Source organism: Alternaria triticimaculans (genome assembly GCF_023758025.1).
Source record: "Alternaria triticimaculans strain BMP 0046 chromosome Unknown scaffold_14, whole genome shotgun sequence".
NCBI classification, from domain to species: Eukaryota; Fungi; Ascomycota; class Dothideomycetes; order Pleosporales; family Pleosporaceae; genus Alternaria; species Alternaria triticimaculans.
Genome location: NW_026055971.1, coordinates 355,113 through 375,544, shown reverse-complemented (window position 1 = coordinate 375,544; position 20,432 = coordinate 355,113). Strand labels below are relative to the sequence as shown.

The 20,432-nt window shown below is 52.9% G+C and overlaps 4 protein-coding genes across 4 annotated transcripts; 1 reads left to right on the top strand and 3 right to left on the bottom strand.

Moving 5' to 3' along the window:
* Positions 1-629: 629 nt before the first annotated feature.
* Positions 630-2,350, bottom strand: J4E78_008296 (uncharacterized protein; the record flags this gene model as incomplete). Its single annotated transcript, XM_049368898.1, has 3 exons — positions 630-814; positions 873-1,190; positions 1,351-2,350. 3 exons carry the CDS (start codon positions 2,348-2,350, stop codon positions 630-632), a joined length of 1,503 nt encoding a protein of 500 aa, XP_049219342.1.
* A 1,232-nt stretch (positions 2,351-3,582) lies between these two features.
* Positions 3,583-5,025, bottom strand: J4E78_008295 (uncharacterized protein; the record flags this gene model as incomplete). Its single annotated transcript, XM_049368897.1, has 1 exon — positions 3,583-5,025. One exon carries the CDS (start codon positions 5,023-5,025, stop codon positions 3,583-3,585), a length of 1,443 nt encoding a protein of 480 aa, XP_049219341.1.
* A 2,208-nt stretch (positions 5,026-7,233) lies between these two features.
* On the bottom strand, positions 7,234-9,508 carry J4E78_008294 (uncharacterized protein; the record flags this gene model as incomplete). The annotated part of the gene is made up of 6 exons (XM_049368896.1): positions 7,234-7,522; positions 7,576-7,982; positions 8,031-9,156; positions 9,204-9,257; positions 9,307-9,324; positions 9,375-9,508. 6 exons carry the CDS (start codon positions 9,506-9,508, stop codon positions 7,234-7,236), a joined length of 2,028 nt encoding a protein of 675 aa, XP_049219340.1.
* A 489-nt stretch (positions 9,509-9,997) lies between these two features.
* On the top strand, positions 9,998-19,777 carry J4E78_008293 (uncharacterized protein; the record flags this gene model as incomplete). The annotated part of the gene is made up of 1 exon (XM_049368895.1): positions 9,998-19,777. The coding sequence occupies one exon, from the start codon at positions 9,998-10,000 to the stop codon at positions 19,775-19,777; it is 9,780 nt and encodes a 3,259-aa protein (XP_049219339.1).
* Between the last annotated feature and the right edge of the window lie 655 nt (positions 19,778-20,432).

The following is a 20,432-nucleotide window of genomic DNA, read 5'->3' as shown; positions in this document are numbered from 1 at the left end:
TGGTATAGGAGAAGCGGCTTGGGAGGTGTGGCGGTGGAGTACACATGAGAGGCGGGTGGACGATGGACGATGGATCGTGGATGATGAGAGGATGGGAGCGAATGGGAGGGATGCACGTGGGCTGGGCACTGATCTGGACGGCTTGCAAAAATGGCGGATGTACGGCTTTGTGAGTATACAACCGGTGTCGACGCGGTTGTTACATTATCTGAAGGTGCGCTACTCCTACTGCGTCTTTTACAGCTCATACACCTCATATAAGGAAAAGCTTCATCATGCTGGAGCCTACATCAACATGAACACATGAGAAGAAGGCGACGCGACGTCAATGTCGGCTCTATGGGGCTCGTTTCAGTTCTTCCTTTGAATATGGTGCATCGATTTCAACAACGGAGTACACATGTATGGGGACGAGGGAAGAGACGCAACACACGCAAAACCACAGTTATGCAGCATCAAGACCGCTGTTGAAAGCAAAGCAGCTTTCCGAGCTTGATTGCGGTAATAATGATACCGATGCTCGCCGTCTTCTTACGACCTTACAATGCGCAATACCACGACCTCACTGCCTGCATCATATCTAACCCTGCCCAAAATAATAGCACCGCCCAGTTTCCAAAGTGTTCTGTCTACGCTTCATTGTCAGTATCTTCAAATCTTCTCCACTCTTTCTTCCAGAAGACATACTCATCGCGCTTGTAAATCACAAGTTGCCATTGGTTCGATTGTCGCTCATCCCTCTTCCTGCATGCCTCTGCAAGCGCTGCTTGCATCTGGGGGCTCGGAGTAGGACACGTCGGTCGCGCTGTGTTGCCTGTTGAATTGATTAGTAGGGTGACGTACTGGAGAAGACTTGTGAAACATAGACACACCTATTTCGACATTGGCATCGCGACTCTCGACTTGCGCGGAGTGGGCGTTTCCGTCACGCTCACTCCTGTTGGGTCGTTTGGTCGGGTTTGTTTCGCAATCGCTTGTAGCAGCCAGTTCCCGGCTTGCCCGACGCTTCTTGCCAGTATTTGCGAGCGAAGACCCCGGTGAGAGCGTCGCTTCCGGCCTGATAGGCGTTGGTCTTGAAGCCACAGGGCGGATTATGGTGTGAGGAGCGGGAGTGAGGTCGGCGGGCCTTGAAGCTACAGGCGGCGGTTCGAGGGCCATCATGACGATGGGATGTGTCAAATGGCCTATGTCTGTGGCTCTGTGGTGACTTCTACCTCGTAAAGACTGACTACTCAGTGGCTTGCGTGAACTAGATGAGGGCTTTGATTGGCTCTTTCCCGGCATTCTCCATTTACCTGGTAGCACGGAGTTAGTATGCTGGTTTGAAGGGCTGGATTGCATATCGCTTACCTGAACTGAGCAATGTCAAATTCTCTTGGAACTTTACACGCAGCCGACTCGGATCCTTGGGCGGGGATGTCTCAACCGGTGGTGGCGACGACGCTGGCTCTGCTGGAAGACAGATGTGATAAGGCGGTGGTGAGTCTGGTGGAGCGACTGCATGAGGCATCGAAGACTTTGACGAAGTTTCCGTGGACCGTTCCAACACGTTATCGTATTGCAACTGCATATGTCCTCGTTCTATATCATTGATCGCTTCCACGGCCCGAATGAGCTCACCATCATCATCTGTGTGGGTCGAATAAGCGACCAGGCGACGACATAGATCCAAGACAGGTCTCTTCGTAGTCTTATCGCCTTCTGTAAGCTCCAAGATGAGCTTTTGCGTTGCATGTTGAATGGCTTCTAGCAGGAGATCAAGCAACGACCGTGACGCCTGGCTTTCTCTGTAGTCTGCTTCCATGGCAGCGAGACGCTTGATCTCCGGTGAGCCACAGTGTTTGATTTCAAAGTATTCCCTTCGAATCCTGATCGCCTCGCGGGAAAAGTGCTCGCCTTCCAGGTACTCCTCAAGCAGAAAAGGATGCTTCACCAAGCTCTTTAGGTGAACTCCCGACATCGACCAGGAGCTGGGTACAACGAGCGGCTCAGAATCGAAAATCTTCGTTTTGGCGGTGCGAGCGATGTTATGTCGCAGGTCTAGACAACGCTTCACATCGCGAAGCTCTTGTGCGGCTATCTCCTGCTGCATATTGGCATAGTATTCCGCGGTGGCGGCATCAATCGCGTTCCAGGATGCTGGTTTGAAGAAAGGAGGACTGGGCGGAGGCTCTGGAGTAGCTTGAAGTTCTAATTGCTCCGATTGCGTTGAACCGCTGACATTTGCGCAGTGAGTTGTCGCTTGTTGTGCGGCCAGTTCGCCTGCGAGCGATAAAGGAAGGTCCATCGCGTATAGATCCGCATCCGAGTCATCGATGTCAGAAAAAGGCATATCAACAACATTGGTCATATCGAGAGTGTGGATCGTGTTGATATGGGTATCGATACGCCTTGGGGGATACGATACGATTTTGGAGTCGATGCTGTGTTCGAAAGGCGAGTGAGGAAGACTAATGATCTTGCCAGGTCAGTATTCAGCTCTTCTCGCCGGGCGCTCACTTACTAATGCAACAGTGCTGTTGAGAAGATAGCAATGTGAGAGTAAACAAATCGATATATTGAAAGTGAAAGAGCTCGCGGGTTCAAGCTCTTGCTTAGGTGAGGATGAAGCAATCACGATGCTCGCGTGAAATGAAGTGCCTCGTACGCTACGTGGCAGGCGCGGAGGTAGACTACGGTGAGATGCCTTCACATCGTAGATTATCTCATTCCGTAACGCTCACAAGTATATCCGCACTGGGAGTGGCTATTATTCCTGTCGCATCCCTAAGCTGCTGCATTCACGCTATTATGTCTATGCAAATAGGAAGTACCTATACAAGACAGTGCATATTTCTACTCATACCTTTTTGTAGAATGCGACACAAATTCCAGCCACCCCAAGTGCCCTCGTGATTGTAAATGAATTTGATCGCTCCTCCCAATATCGTAGTGTGATAGCCGCACCTCCATGCAGGTGCCGCGGTTGCGGGTGCACATGAGACATCTAGACACGAGCAGAAGCTCTCGCAACTTGCAACTTGCAGTATTCAGAGTATCACATGTTGATGAATAGGCAGTTTCGAAGATGATGTATGCTTCTACCCTAATTTATCCGTTGTAGAATGAGACAAAAACCATGCCCACCTCTGGTGACACTACGCCGTAAAGGGTTTAGCGTCCTCACCTTCCAGATGCCCCATACACGAGCAAGCCACAACACTGGAAGCTGCCAAGGAAGTCACTCCGAAAATTGCGGCATTGAAATGGTAGAGTAGAAAGCAAAAGGCTATAAATTATAAGAAGCTAAGAATACACGCCCAGGCATCCGCCTCTCCGTACAAGCGAGACAGCTTGCAACAGGAGAGTGAAACGGAGGGTATATGCCCAAGTCGCTAGAAGAAGAAGAAAGTGGATATCAAAAAACGACATGACAACATCAATAGTACCCATCCGAAAGTCCATCCCAGAAAAGCCGAGTCCAAAGTCCTACATGTGCGGTCCCGGTTCCTGTTTTCCGTTGCCAGACCAAAACATACAACTCCCCTGGCCATACCTCATAAAACCCGTAAACCTAAAAAAGCTAAAACTGGTGAAAGATATTTAGAAGGCAACACCAACGGCCCCTGGACTCATGACCATCGCACTTGCCCTACCATTAATGCCAACGTCTTTAGCACTAATCTCCATACCCTTGAGCAAGTCAAAGTGAGGACTCATAGGTGGCTTCACATTCATGACACCGCTCTTCCTTGTTGTCGCGCTCAAGAGACCAGCCTCAGCAGCGATCTCCTTCTCCTTCACAAGCGTCAAAGGAGCAGGTACGCGGCGGAGTTTGCGGGGCGGCGAGCAAGTAGCGACGGTGGAGGCGAGAGAGTGGATTGTTGGTGTAGGCGAGGTGGAGCGCGTGGAGGTGTAGGATGTAGTAGAGAAGAGCGTTACGGTAGCTGTGCCGTTGCTTTCCTGGCTTTCCTGTCGTGTGTGTAAGGTGCGGGAGCCGGAGGTTGAGGGTCGGGATGTTGAGGTAGGGAGGGCGGGGTAGGGCGAGCATTGGTAGAAAGAGTCTGCTGTTTTTGGCGTCGTGGGACGCGAGGAAGAGGCTAGGGTGGAGGTTGAGCGCTTGAGCCAGGCTCCTAGGCGGGCGATGGGTGTGGTGGGTGTAGCGGGTGGTGGCGGCGTGATGGGGTTCGAGGTCAAGGGGCCGGTGTGAGCGAAGGATGGTGGGGAGAGTGTGAGTCCCATCGTTGCTCGTCGAGGCGCGGTAGCTTCTGGGGTGGCGGCGAGTGGCTTGAAGCCCAGGGGAGCTGAGAAGGCAGAGCCGATGTCCGAGAGGGTCTCAGAGCGGACGTGCATACGCATGGACGGCGCGATGTAAGGCACGTGGTGAGATGGAGAGGGTGGAGGGCGATTGATGAGTGCGGGTGAATGGGCGTGGGAGCGGTAAGCGCTGGCACGGCGCTCTTCGATTATAGTGTTCAATTCGCGGATGGCATCATCTACGTCAGTCTTTGTACGGCGAAGACTTCCTGGGCGAGAGGTTGGGGCAGTGTTGGCCCGATTGCGCGACGGCGATGGGAGACGTGAAAGCACACGGGCAGGCGACAATGTGCCGGACGTGCGCGATCGCTGGATGGTGGGCTTCTCAAGCATCTGATCAACGGCAATCGGCGAGTTTTCTGGCAAGTATGCTAGAGTGGGCGTAGCCATGGTGCCCATGGTGGTTCCTGAGAGTCTCCTCTCGTGGGTGGCGGTGCTCTTCTGGCTCTGGACACTGCTCCTTCGAGACTGCCCACCGACGGGTTTACGTTGGATGACGAATGATGAGGCAGAAGGGTTTGAAGATACAGAACTTGTACGTGAGTCTCTTACGCGGACATGGGCTTCAGCAGGACGCTCCAGCTGCGACGGTAGGCTAGCCCAGGCATCCTCACCGTCGAAGTCAGGCAGTGGAGATAGATGTCCACAACCGTCAGGAAGGTAGATGGATAGCTCAAGCGGACGGAAGCTACGACGACGGCGGGTAGGCACGGAAGCATCATCGAGCATTGAAGGCATATCATCAAGACCGTCGAAGTGCCGAAAGTTGGTTGGGCGACTGATGCTAGGCCTTGAATGGGAGCGCCTTGGTCGCGCAAGGGTCGAGATGCTTGCACGAGACGAAGCACGTGTAGCGTACTCGCGACTGTTGGAAACCCATTGTGAGACATGACGGCTCACCGACTGACTTGTCGATGGGCGTTGAAGTGTTGGCTCCGCGCAAGGTTGGGGTACGGGACGCGGTTGCTCGTAGCATATGCGCATATCAGTCTCCCCTATGCATCAAGACGTTAGCGTTATGTTGGATCGATCGGGATTGCCCTATGCGGCTCCAACATATTGGATGTCTGTTGGAGCATCGCCCGGGTATAGTCGTGCATCAAGCAGATTAAGGAGAGCGTAAGCGAGTGGCATGGTGCATCTCAACAAGAACGTTGGAGTTGGGAACCAACGGACAGCAGACTGCTATGATCGAGGCAGGAATCTGTAGAGACAACCGCAGAAAAGAGAGCGCAGAGTGAAGAGACAGTGGTGGGGATGGAGAGTGGAAGAAGGGATCGAACTTACCAGCGGCCCTGAGCGCATTTCTCCCATCGTCCACAAAATCCTCTTTTGATGCACAGCATCCAAACTTGATGGCCAGCCATGGGGACCTGGGTTCCTTCTCTTGCATATTCCCGTAATTCATCTTCTTTTCACGCTGTAGACCAGTACAGCTAATAACCCATCATCAAAATGATCAAAAGCAGTCGAACAAGAAGCGTGACAGAGAGCGTGGTGCCTGAAGCAGGCAAAAGCAAAGACTAACAGATACTAGAAGAGAGTAGTAGAAGAAGGTTGGAGGAAAGGGTAAGGATGAGAGAGGAAAGGCTGACTGCGCGAACCATTCGGATAAAGTCGCAGCCTGTCGACGAATGTGTTGTCCTGCAACGGATGGTTCGCTTCTAGAATGCGCAAATCCTGGAGGTCTGGCCGTCAGGAACAGCGAACCACTCGCACTTCACAGGACGACAGTGGCTCGCATGTTATAGATGAGGCCTGTCCCTGACCATTCTGTACGCGCCCAATGGCAGCGCATCCCTACCATGGAGGTTGTCAACTTCACCAGCTAGCTCGTGTGGAGGCTTGCGCGCATTGAGGCGGAAGGGTAGGGTGCCGGGTGTGATTGGCTAGGAAAATAGAGTAAGCGCTCAAGGCAGAGCGGAGACTCGCAGTAACGTGGACCAGTGACGAGGCAATAGCGCTTGCGGCTTGAAACTGCCAGAGGCCTTGTCGGCATGTGGCGCGCTGGGTCCTTTTTCGTTGGCAGATCTGGCATCAGGGCTGTTACTCCATATCGCCATGTTCGAGCATGCGCACAGCTGTCGCGTCCTTGGGCAGATCACCGCGACATGGCGGGGATGCCTTGGAACACTGGCCTTTATCTGCGACGTTTGAAACATGCGCATCGCAACGAGCGTCATTGTTTGAGACGCGCACGAACGGATTTCCGATATATGAGGGTAGTGTTGAATTGATGGGTCCGTGATGCCTGGGTCTGGTGGAAGGTGCAAATCACGCGTGCGCCTGCCCCATCGGTTGCTGAGGCTCTCGCCAAGTTCGCTCCCGCACCGGCATGCATCCCAGGATGTGCGACAGCGAATCAGTCGTCTACTCATGATTTCTGGTATAAACCTTCATGCTAGCGGGTAGTTTGCAATTGGTGAGATGCATAATTCTTGAAACAAGCACGCAAGAAATCGACAGTCAACTTATCCAATCATAGACAAGAAATGGACTTTAGAGGCTACAGTGAAGATAGTCTACCCATCTTCACCGGTGCCAGCGCATTGAGAGACTTGGAGGCCTTACGAAAAAAGCTCGTCTCGTCCTGATTTGTACCCATTCCACAGAAGCGGAAGAGCAAATCTCCACCTCTATCCCGTTTGGGGTGAAGGTTTCTATCGGGCTTGGTTAATTGGCCGCATGATTTAGATGACAGCGGAAACGAATGCACAATGCACAACGGACCGTACTTTGCACTTCTTAGGCAGATGTATAGTAGATGAATTTCGCCGTAGTTATGCTAAACGAACAAGGATATCGCTGACATTCTAACGCCGCAGGAAAAAGATGTCGCAAGGTGTAATATGTGGCATAAGCTTGGGTATAAAACAGATCAATGGCCCAAAGTCTGACAATGAGTGCCTCCTTGAGATCGGGATCGGGATCGCGTCATCAGTCGGCATTCCAAGCGTTGCGCTCTTCTCTGAAACTGCCGTAGGACGGACTGGGATGATCCTCGGCCTCTTCATTGGTCTTCTGGTTGCTGACATCGCGCGTTTCCCAGTGATTGGCTTCGCTAACGATGTGCGGCTTGATGTCGTGTTTCCGCTGTTCCTCTTCGCTTTGGTTCTCGGTAAACGCATAGTTCAGGTTGTGCTCAGCTTCTGGATTCTGCGGCTCAGGCTCATCGGGGTTGAAGCCTTCTCGAACCTCTTCTTCCTCGCCTGGCTCGTATGTTTTACTGCAGAAATGGTTAGTCTCCTATCTGGTCTCGAGTATGGAGGGAAAACCTACACAAAGTGCTTGGAAGGAACCTCATTCCAGCCTGGACCACCTTCCTTACGCGCTCTGACGCGGTCGACTTCTTCTGCCTGATGATCTTCGACAACGAGATCCACGAGCTGGCTCTTGTCCGATTTCGCTGAGCTGGACGAAGAAGACTTCTGACGGAGAAGGTTGCCAAAGGGCGCACGCGACTTGGAATGTGAGGACTTTGAGCGGGATGACTCTCCAGTGCTCGATTGGTCGCGTTGTTTACCCTTGTCTACAGATTCTTGTAGATCCTGGATTTGACTCTTCCTCCTGCGCTTGTTTTCCTTGGTGGGTTGCAGTAGGTTTCGGTTGGTCGATGCGGTCAGAATGTTGGGATCGGCGTACATGCGGTCTTCACGAGATGGACGGTGGGCTTCGATGACGGGGTACTGCAGTTGGGTCAGACAAGACACTATTGCAGAAGGGTGTATACTTACGTTCCAGTCTCCGAACTCCAGCGTACGTGCGTTATCATATAAGCGCTCTTCCTCGGCGTCCAGATTGGGCTCTTCGACTACGTCGGGTGTACCGTACTTGGCACCTTCGCCTTTGAGAGCCTTGTGTGGCCCTGGACTCATGGCTCTAGCGCGGCTCGATGTGACCTTGTTAAGGAGTGGTTCATGCTCCGATGCTTGTCCAGGCTTGGGGATCCAGTACTTGCCCTTGCCTCCTCGCTCGTATCTCATGCCTTCGGCCATGCGTGCAGCACGCGATGATGACTCCTCGTGTGCCAGCACGTTGTCGCGCGCATCGAAGTAGCGATATTCGTAGTGATTGCCGGCAAAGGTTTCCTTGGTGTCTTGGATGAGATCCAGGGGACCGAAGGCGTCGCGCAGGGCATATTTGACGGGCAAGCGGGCGGCCGATATGGTATCGTCGGCGTAATCGTGCCAAGAGAAGGCATACCAGTGGGCGAGTGCAAACAGTGGCATCTCGAAGCAGATGAGAGCGTCCTGTACAGCAGCGGCGAGGTTGTCAGGGCTGTAGCCAGGCACGTCATCTGGAATGGCGCCCAGAAAGACGAGAATGGATAAGAAGAAGCCTTGCCAGTATGAGGCGAAGATGATGCCCTTGATGCACAAGAACTTGGGCATGGGCCGAAAGGGCTTGAGATCAGTAGACATGCATACCCAGAACATGGCAAGGGCGTACAGACTGATGGTGATGCTGACGTTGTAGATCATGCCACTCCAGAAGTAGCCGGACGTCAAGCCTATGTATCCTTCCTTGTATGTGCCGGTAGCCTTCATGATGATGGTGGCCACGGACAGTAGCGGTTTGACCCATGTGTATTGCAGAATGCCGCGCTTGATGGCGAGGAAGGTATGCGGGTCGGATATGTCGATCTTGGAGCAGACGAGGTTGAGAGGCCATGGGTGGGAGACGGGTGCGCGGCCGGTCATGAGGATGATGAGGGCGCGTTCGCCGCCGATGAAGTTGATGAGCAGCTGAAGGAAGGTGTAGATGGTGAAGGCCTCATAGACATCTCTGAAGGGCTCTACATAGGACGCGGCTATGGTCGACACCAAACTGGCCCATGATGCGCCTGCGTAAATGGGGACCCTTGATAACGTGAGCGATGACACACGACAGCTGGAGAGAGGGCTCACATGAGGAGGATGCGGACGACATATCGCTGTAGCACCGGCTTGCGGTAGTTCTTCCTATGAATTGTTCAACACATGTCTATCGGTAGGTGGAGGTGTTCCTCACGTCTGTAACCAGACAGCACTACAGCTACGTCAGTTCATGTCATGCAAGATGGAAGCTCTACTGCCTACACAAAAGTGACCAGACTCGCGACCAGAGCGCACACGCCGGCCACGATGATAATCGCACGTGCAAACCGGGCGCCGGTGCCGCCAGACGAGAAGTCGGCGGCCGTGAAGTCGGGTGGGAGGGTGCCTAGAGACATGGTGAGGCGTAGGCCAGCGAGGGAACGCAACAGGAAAGAACTGAAGTCGCAGTCCTCGGTCGGTCGTTGCTAGAGGGACAGGCGGTGGTATTAGCGATGGATCGCAGCCATGGTGTGTGCTGTCGACTTGCGCCGGGCGTCGAGCGGGTGGTCTTGTGCACGTTTGCCCTCCACACTGTGGTAGGTTTGCGGAGAGGCAGCACAGGCCCAAGCTCGCTTCCCTGCAACACGCCCATGACGCGCATCCTGCCAGCTGCCGGGCGCGCCTCGAACCTCAATCGGCCCTGGCCCAGTAGCGCCGTCGTCCCTAGGACATGCTCCAACATTTCCACGCCATTGTCGCCCTACCCGTCTCGAGGTATCAAGACCACGCGTGAACGCGCCATAGCGACCCGGGCGCTCTTTCCTCACTGCTCGTCCACAACAATGCGCGACTTCCCCCTCGAGCCATGAAGACACTCACCCTCCTACACACAACGCGCTGCAGTCATGGCGGGAAGAATCGTCGCGGAGCCTCTGGACCCGCGCGACGGCTTCAACTGGGTCTTCCTGGTTGAGCTGCTCATCTGCGGCATCCTGACCATCTTCTTCCTCTTCTACTTCAACCGCCTCTTCGCCACGCTCGTCTCCTACGGCATACGCGCCTACACCTGGCGCACCTTCGACGCCTACATCGACATCACCTCGCTGCAGATCTCCTTACTGGGCGGTCGCATCTTCTTCAAGGACATACGGTACCATGGCCACAACGAGACGATACTGGTGCATGGCGGATACATCACCTGGAACTACTGGCTGCGCCGGGTCAAAGATGCAGGTGTATACACCGATGGCGACCCTGCCTCCGAGGCCGATAGCGAACGCACACCAAGCACCCCGAGGAGCCGTTCTGGAAGTCGGAGCGGGAATCTAGACAAGGCCGAGAAGGGAGGCAAGCAGACGCGGAAGGAGCTACCATGTCGCTTCTCCATCAAGATTTCAGGGATCGAAGCCTTCATGTACAACCGGAGCCCCGCATACGACGGTATCATCGATGCAGTTGAGAAGAAGGCAAAGGCCGCTGCCCAAGATGCGAAATCGCCCGAAGGATCAGTGGCGGACTATGAAAAGACGGAGAAGGAAGAGCACCACCACCACGTCAAGCTAAGGAAGCCACACAACACCGACAATGACAAGAATGTCAAACGAGCCGACACGGGTAGATCGACCTCGTCAAGCCCCAAAAAAGCCGACATTCCCGCCTTCCTCCGGCTCCTTCCCGTCCATGTCGACATTGTCAAGGGCGCCATCGTGGTCGGGAACGAGCACACGCTGGCCGTCATAACCGCGCAGTTTGAGAAAGCTACCGGCACTCTTGATGCGTCCACCTGTGGGCCACTGGATGTGTACCAGCAGCTGTTCAACTTCCAGGTCACCCATCCCGTCGTGCACATGAAGCCCAACCCCGACTACAAGATTGGACAACTCGAGTCCGCTGTGCAGTATAAACAGGAAGCAGCAGGGGGTGTTCCGGAGGACTCCATCATCGAAAAGGAAGCAAGGCATAGGCGACATTGGCGATGGCTGAAGGGGATTCCTACCTGGGCCGGTCTCTTTTCCCGCGACTCGGATTCTATCCACACGCACACCCGGTCAGGCACGGCTAACAACCCGCCCTTGAACTCACAATGGCACTTCCCTGGTCGCGAGCGCTGGAAAGGTCTGGCAAGGTACCTGGACGATACTACCAACGATGGTCACGGCGAATGGGACGGCATCGAATACGCCAAGACATCATTGATCGCCGACTGCCCTTGTGTCAACGTCTCCTTCTACTGGGATGTCCCTGGCCCGGTCCAGAACGATATCGACCAAAGCACGCAAATCGATCCTGCTCGCCCCTACGACATCAACGGAAGCACCCCCCCTGATTATGGCATGGACATACAGATATTTGGTGGCACTATCAACTACGGACCCTGGGCGGATCGCCACCGCGGAATCTTCCAGAATATGTTCTTTCCTGGCTCGCGGGTCGACGCCGTTCCCGCAACGCCTTTGAAGGCCGGTGAGCTCCGTGTTCAAACCGTGTTCAAACTTTACCTCTGTATCGAGAAAGATACGGTACTACGCATACCAATCCGCGAGCCTTCCAAGGACTGGAAGTGGAAAGGGAAAGCCCACACATTAGCTACACACGACAAGTCTGGCGCTGAGAAGAACAAGGGCAAGACCAAGTCTCGCATCAGGAGAGGGAAGCGTCGGGATGCTGGTGGTGCACAGAATGTCCGTCCGTTCGCATGGATTGATGTCAAGATAGCGGAGCAATCCACTGTCAATTATGTTATGGACATGTACGCCTCGAAGCAGGGATACCAGAGCAAGGTCGATGTCGATATCGCGAGCACAGAGATCTCATCCAGCGTCAATCATGGTCTTCTGTGGCGTTCCGGTCCCATCGCTCTTGACTGTGACCTCTCTAATCCTCTTGGATGGAACGCTTTACGAAAATGGCTGTTCAACATCAAGTGTCAAGACCTGGAACTTTTCTTGCTGAGAGATCATATGTTCCTTATCATGGATCTCGTAGCTGACTGGGGCTCTGGGCCACCACCCGATTACTTTCTTTTTGTACCTTTCCAGTACTTACTTAACGTCGACTTTTCCAACTTCAAGTTGTATCTCAACACAAACGACGCTAACATTATAAACAACCCCTCTGATCTAGAAGACAACAACTTTGTCATTCTGTCGGGCCAAAACTTACAAGGAGAAGTGTCCATACCTCTAGACAAGTTCCGGCCACTTGAAAGTGTGATCAAGTTCGATGTCAAGGGCCAAAATTTGGGCCTCGAGGTTCTGATGCCTCAGAAGAACACATTGCGCACCTTTCTGCAGTCGCCGAAGGTGGCTCACTTAGGCGGACTTACCTTGACCGGTAGTCATACCTTGATGAACGAAACATCAACGATGCACACCGACAGGCTCTTCATGGACATTCAAGGTCAAAAACTCAGTCTTGAACTGTACGGTTGGCTCATACATCATTTTATGAAGATCAAAGACAACTACTTCGGCGACGACATGCATTTCAAGACACTGGAAGAATTCCAGGGGCTACCAAGTGCAAGCCTAGCTGCAGATGGAGCCCAACCGGACGCCCAACCAGCCAAGCTTTCTAACGACCTGGACGTAATTCTTTGTATTTCCGCCGAAGAATCATGTGCACTACTACCAGCCAATCTGTATGCAGCGGGGCGTGGCATTCGAGCCGACCTTCCATTCGTTTCAGCAGACCTCAGATTTACCAACTACTACATGGATCTGATGGTCAACTTCAGTCCCATCAGCGTCTCTCTTGGAGGGTTGGTACCAGATACTGAGATACCCAACGAATTCACAAGTGGGCCTACGGAGCTCTTTGTGGACTCCACTGTCATTTTTGGACATCGCCTTTTCGGCCTCCCTCCAATCGAGCCGACCTATGTGTGTAGCTGGGACTTTGATGTAGGCAGAATATTGGGAGATTGCACATGCGAGTTCATTGAAACTGCGGCAGGAGCAGCACGCTCATTTGCTTTCACTCTCGACGACGATGAAAACACCCTGCCCCTCACTGAAGTCCCGGTGATCCACGATGCGACGTACCTTAGACTGAGGACCGATGAGGTGAGTGTCTGTGCACACATCGCACAAGAAGCACTGCTGTTCAAAACGAGCCCCATTAGCCTCGACTTCAATGATCTTGCTGGAAGTACGTTCTCCCAGCGACTCAGTCTCTCAATACCAGACTTTACGATCACAGCTGTTCCATCCAAATCCGTGGCGCATCACCGGGCGCGTCCAAAGGATAAGGAAGCGGTCACTACGCAGGCCTACCTTCAAACTGCCTTGTCGCTAAATCTGCTGACGCGGAAGTTGGACTTCTCGGAGGAGCGCGCGCAACAGCAGGCTCACATACGAATGCACGACAAGCGCACGAATCGAACTCGGTTTCTGTTTGCCGACGAACGCGGTTCTTCCCCATATCAAGACGATGCCAATCGACAGTATGTGCGCACACCAGCAATGCAATATCCTGATGTGCCTCATCCTATCTTCCTCTTCCAACCACCTCATCATACCAGCTCGTTCACGTCTTCCAAACAATCCTCAAATGCATCATCGTCTAAGGCAGCACGGCTGTGTACGACTAGCAAGCGCTCATCATCTTCGAAGTCGATCGCCAGCAGCATCCGATCCGCGGTCAGACACAAGACTGCCAAGAAGACTGCGGGTAGCAGTGAAAGTCGAACCCTGCTCAGTGGATCACCAAACCCAACAGGGGCCAGGTATCGATCTTACTCACCTTTCAAGGAGGATGAGCATGCCAAGCCAGGCTGGGTACCATCTTCCGTTGCGTACTCCAGCAGCTTGGCTGTACCTCACTTTACCTTCGATCGGGTCGAGCCGGATTTGTCGAATGTTCCGACCTTCCCTGCCATACCTCCCACCAATTATTTTCAGGACGCGGATGACGTTGTCTTCAATGATGTATCGACAAAGCATTTGGATGAGAGCTTCACACATAGCAGCATACTCATTAGCGCGGAGCCAGGCATACGCGTCTTTTGTACACCAGAGTTCGTTACATGTGTATCGAGTCTGATTGAACTACTCCAGCCGAAGCGTCCTGAGGACATGTTGGACGAGTTTCAGGTCGATGTGATGACCAAAATTCTCGAGAATCGCAACCGACTAGAAGGAAAGGGCAGTTCTGTGGAGTTCAATGTCCGCATACCTTTTACACACGTTCGTTTCCAACACACATTCCAATCACACTCCATGAATGAGACCGGGCAGGACCAGTACGATCTTATTCTCAACAAGTTGACTTTGGCGGCAAGGATCAAGAAGTTTCCGGGAGAGCGAGCTGGCGAGAACTCTCTTTCATTGCATTCCACTCTCGGTTCGCTTGGCCTGTCAGTGACCGAACGCGACGTTCATGGCGATGGTGGAGCAGTTGCTGTACAGGCTGAAATCAGGGATGTTTTACTGTGGATGATGCAAAGCAAGGAAACATCGGTAAATGTTTCCTTTCGGTCTTTGGAGAACGCCATCGCAAGCAAAAAGGTTGAGTATTTGGCCGCACTCATCCATCGCACGACGCTGTTATCGGAGAAACTGGTGACAAGATTTGCCGAGGTCGAGCAAAGACAACAAAATCGACTGCGCTATCTGGCTTGGTACCTCACAAGCGTACAAGACCAACATCCGGATCCAGCTTTTCTCACCAAGGCGTCGTACGCCCTGCGAGCTGCTAGGGACCACTTGCGCAGTCACGACTCATGGAAAATCATATCCCGCTTTCGATACACCTGGCAATGCCTTCCGCAATTTGAGAAAGATGCTATCCTCGGTGACTGCTCGCAGTCTGATGTGGCATGTCCCGAGGATGCGGAGCAGAAGATCATCGCAATGTGGGACCAGTGGCGCACGTGGGATTTGGCGCATGTGAAGAAGAGTCTCGCCATGAGATCACTCTTTGGCCATCTTGAGGATCCACTTCCGACTCCCGATTCTGCACCCGTACATGTCGACATCAGGTCCGCTGAGATCAAGTTCATCATTGATCCGGGGCCAAGACAAAGCGAGGTGTCGCTAGGTTTATTAACACTGAACGTCGTCTTGCTACCTCCGACAGAAACCGCCGGGCTTATGCTGGTAGACGCCAGCATCCCGAAGAAGTCCACCATCGTCCAAATCAGCTCAGGAGAGATGTCTCTACATGTCCAGTGGGAAATCTGTGAATTGGCAGAGTCGTTACTTGAATTGTTCCAAAAGGAAAATCTAAGGGCAGCGCAGAAGACAAAGCCCATCAATCCGCCACCCGGGCACAAGTCGAAGCCGACGTTCGACCATGATCTCCAAGTAGTATTTGCGACCGACAAAGTTCAGATAACGCTAGACACTATCAACCTTCGAAGCATCAACACGGGCAGCAGCATGCGATTCTCGTTCCTTGACGCCGATAGCAGAGCATCGGGACACGGCGAGATCATATCAGCTCATCTGGATGTGGATGACGCTGTCGGCGAACTATCTTCCCACTCCCGGCTTTTGGCCAAAACACAATTCGAACGACCAAGCATCTACTTCGCCATGGTAGAATCCGGAGATGAGAGCAAACTGACCAATGAGATTAAGCTGGCAGCTGCAAGCCGCAGGATCATCGTGAAAGTGCAAGAGGATGTTCTGGGTCTCATCGAAGTAGCCGATAATGTACTAAAAGACGAGATTGCGTACTTCCATCGACAGTCCGCAATCATACAACAAGTCAGGAGCAAGACCTCGGACAACGATGTGCCTCGCAAGCCTGCCACCGAGTTGCCCAACATTTCGCTTGCGCTGTTCATGGATGCATACCAGATCGAGCTTGCTGTGCTCCAGCCACTCGGCTGGTCGATAACAGGGTCTTCTGGGCGTATAGCTGTCATACCTACTCTTGGCAAACATGTCACTTTGCGTGTCGATTACGATCTCGAAGCCAATTTCCATCGGCTTTACAGCACCTCAAAAGACGGCTCTCATGTCATCAGCTCGCTTGAGCTGCCTCCCCTCAATGGAAGAGTATCTATAACGCAAACTGAGAATGAGACGAAAGTATTGGCGTCTGGTATCGTCGAGATGGTACACGTTCAGGCTTCAGAAATACAGTCCTTCATCGCGACTGTCAACAAGCCAGAGATGTCGCACATGTTTCAGGCGGTTCAGGACGATGTTGGGGTGCTGAAGACACACATTGAGGAGCTGTTCCCGGCCTCAGTAGAATCGCCAGTGGTCAAAGCTCCGACCTCGTCCCGGGATATTTTGTTCAGTGTGCAAATGACCTTGCATGGCATGCTCATTTCAGCTAGCGCTCCTGGTCAACACCCAGACTCACCAACAGCCAACCTTGCGTTCCGACTATCCACGGTGCAGTTAAGGGCTACGAATATTGACCTGGATCAGAGCATCCTGTTGTATCCAGAAGCTGTGGTTCGAATTCATGAAGTCACTATTGACATGAATCTGAAAGACGCGACTTCCTTCCGCCAATGCGGTAATCTTACGTTCGGCGCGGTTTTCCAGGCCACTACAGAGAAAGACTCTGAACCTGTCCGCAGGGTCTACCGCCTGCGAAGCTCAGGGCTGGAGGTCAATGTTTTCGCGGACACAGCGTCAGCGGTCGTGGATGTGATGAATCATCTTCAAGACAAGATCAAGGACCTGGACCTCTCCAAGGAGAAGAAGTATTTGCGTCGCCTCCGACATACAAAGAGCAGAATCTCTCATCGACGCGACCGTAGCGTCAAGCGCGATGTGCATCAAGACTCTGACAGCATCAGTTCTGGAGCTCTCTTCACATCAACGTACTCCTTGGAACTACTGGACCTACAGGTTAGCTGGATTGTCGGAAACTCTGTGGCTCCCTTCCCAAGAAATGAGATCCACGATCTTGTGCTTTCTTTTGGAAAGATTGATCTTTCAACACAGAAAGATGATGCCGCACGCTTGATGATCGAAGAGATGCGGTTGCAGATGGTACCAGTTTCGGCAAACAAAAAGGTGCGATCGCTCAACTCGGCGTTGTTACCGAAAATGGTGTTCAACGTAGCATACGCATCCACCAAAGACACGCGCAAGCTGGCATTCTTTGCTGCTGGTAAATCGCTTGACCTTCAGCTCGATTCGCATTTTGTCTTGCCAGGTAATGTGATTGAACGGTCTATCGCCCTCGCTGGTAAGAAGTTCCGGAAAGCTTCTGCAAACTGGAGTATGACTCCGACAACTACCGGTGCGCAGCGGAAGAATCCTTTTGGGAACAAACGCCTTGCATCTCTAACCGCCGACATCAACTTCGCCGGAGCTGTCGTGCACATTCACGGGAGCGATGCAGCGCCGGTTCAAGGTGCTTCCGGCCGAGCTCAGCAAAAGGGACGTTATAGCCAGTTTGTTGGTGACGAGTCGAAGAGCAGTCTGGCATTACGCGCGCCCGGCGTGGCTGTACGCGTCGAATATATGGATGATGGAAGTGATCCTTCTCTCAACGCCGAGCTTCGTGTTGATGGATCGACCAATACGTTGCTACCGACTGTCGTACCCATCATTATTGACATATCCGATAGTATCAAGGCCGTAGTCCGCGAAAAAGACGAGGATGCGGACGAATCACATCAGCAGCCCCAAGATCAGTCTAAGCCGACGGCGAAGCTACTTGAAGAAGATAACATCATCACCGCGGACCCAACGACCATCTTGGGCAGAACTAGACTGAACCTGGGACTTCGAATATGCAAGCAGGAGTTTAGTCTCAGCTGTCAACCCATCGCCCGTGTCACGGCAATCGCCAAGGTTGAGGACATTTACATTACCGTCAATAGTGTGAAGTCTCAGGAGCACGGTCACTTCTTCGCTGCGTCAGCTACGTTCGAGAAGCTTGTAACAACTGTGCAGCATGTGTACTCCCGGGAGTCGACGTTCAGCTTGGACGTGGAATCGATTGTACTATCATTGATGAACAGCAAGCATCTCAGCGGTACTAGTGGCATATCAGCTATTCTCAAAATCAACCCGACGGCTCTGCAAATCAATGCTCGCCAACTGCAGGACTTCCTGTTGTTCCGAGAGATCTGGGTGCCACCAGAAATCCGCCGAGCTTCCAAGCCCACGTCACCTAGCGCCAACTCGGAGCCACAAGAGTATCTTATCCAACGCTATCAGCAAGTTGCTGCCGCCACTGCATTCCCTTGGAACGCCAATGTAGCCATCGCAGATGTGAAGGTCGACCTAGATCTGGGCCAATCTATCGGAAAGTCATGGCTCCACATTCACAATCTGTGGGCGTCGTCCAAGAAGACCACCACATCCGAACAGAACCTTTGTGTCGGAGTAGAAAAGATTGGCATAGAGAGTACAGGCCGCACTAGTGGCTTCATTGAGCTGCATGAGATCAAAGTCCGTACGTCGATTGGATGGCCTTTACAAGACGCGGATACTCGTCAGACACCACTGATCCAAGCATCAGTCGCTTTCCGTCAGCTACGCGTCCGGACTGGGTTCGACTTCCAAGCTTTCGTTATGGCGGATATTGCGGAATTCGGCTTCCTGATGTACAACGTTCGCCCAGAGGGTGAAGATGTACAAGATCGGTTGGTGGCTATACTCGATGGTGGCAAAGTACACGTCTTTTGTCATGCTACGAGTGCCGCACAGGGTCTCGCGCTATGGCAAGCGATTGAACGGCTGATTCAAGAGAACCAACAAGCGTACAAGCAGTCTCTCAGGGATATCGAAAAATTCCTTCGTCGCAAATCATCAGTGCCGGAACCCTTTGAACGATCAGGATCAAACAGCCAGCTCATCGCGAAGCCCGACGAAGACAATTTCAAAGCACCAATCTCACTACATACCGATGTTGTGGTCACGTTGCGGTCAATCAGGTTTGGGGTCTTCCCATCAACCTTCATAGACAATCAGGTCTTGATGCTCGAAGCTGGTGACATGCAAGCGCGCTTTGCCGTCGCACTGGAAAAGAAGACCAAGATTCACTCCAGTCTCGGGATGACGTTGGGCCAACTTTCTGTCGCACTGGCTTCAGTACCCACACCAAAGAAGAGCAAACCCGTGACGGAACTCACCGTTGAAGACGTGTCAGCGAGTGTCAGCTCTGCCCGCGGCGGCACCATCCTACGCGTACCCAAAGTCATCGCTACAATGCACACTTGGCAAGTACCCAAGGGAACACACATCGACTACCTCTTCCGCAGCTCCCTAGAGGGCAAGGTAGATGTCGGCTGGAACTACTCGCGCATCTCCTACATCCGTACTATGTGGTCAAACCACTCTCGCACCCTCGCCTCCCGCCTCGGCAAACCCCTCCCCGAGTCCAACATCAAAATCAGCACATCTCAAACGTTGCAAGACGACCCCAACGCGCCCGCACCCGATTCCCCCTCCACTGCTTCAGACAAAACAACCGCCATGCCTTCGAATCGGCCCCGCGCCCCCTCCGTGTCACCGGACGGCCAAGAAAAGATCACAGCGGTGGTGAATGTGCCACAGTCACGCTACGAGTATACGCCGCTCGAGCCGCCGTTAATCGAGACACCACAGTTGAGGGATATGGGTGAAGCGACACCGCCGTTGGAGTGGATTGGGCTGCATCGGGATCGCTTGCCGAACGTCACGCATCAGATTGTCATCGTTACGCTGTTGGAGATTGCGAGGGAGGTGGAGGAGGCTTATGAGAGGATTCTGGGGAGCAGTTGAATGGAAGACTAGGAGTGAAAAGAGGGAACATGAAAGGCGGATATGAATAGTGTTGGGATGTATATATGTTAGATGTGCTTTTGTCGGAGTTAGAGACCTGGGCTTGGTGCATTGGGTATTTGGCGTTTCGTAAAAGCGTGTTCTGCTGTATAGGTATTCGGCATGATTTTAATATGTAAGATGATCTTGTCATTTGGGGTCCTTCCGGCTGTTGCACGTAGCATGTTTAGCTCTCCCGCCTCCGCGAAAGCCTTCGCGAAGAGGCAATCGCGTCGCGTCGCGTGGTGACGTCAGACGCTAGGCCGCCAAGCCATCAACAAAACCTTGATCCACCAGCCACCACCTCTTTCCTCGAAAATCCCTTGACAGTCTCTCAACCTTCTCATCCCTACATTATCCAGATGACAAGACTTTGAGAATACTCTGACAGCCACAATCCACACAGGTTCTGCGTGAGCTACGCTAATGAAATACCATCTTCCAGTGTGGAATTTACGGATCTTGTGCTACCAAGTGGCGGATCTGGCGGTACCAAATGGAGCACAGCATGGAATGCCAGTGCATTTGCCCAGGAGCCAAACTTGAAGCCTCTTCTCGTCTCGAACAGCGGGCTGAGTCGCACCCGAGCTACAAGACCACACCCTATGTGTCTTTT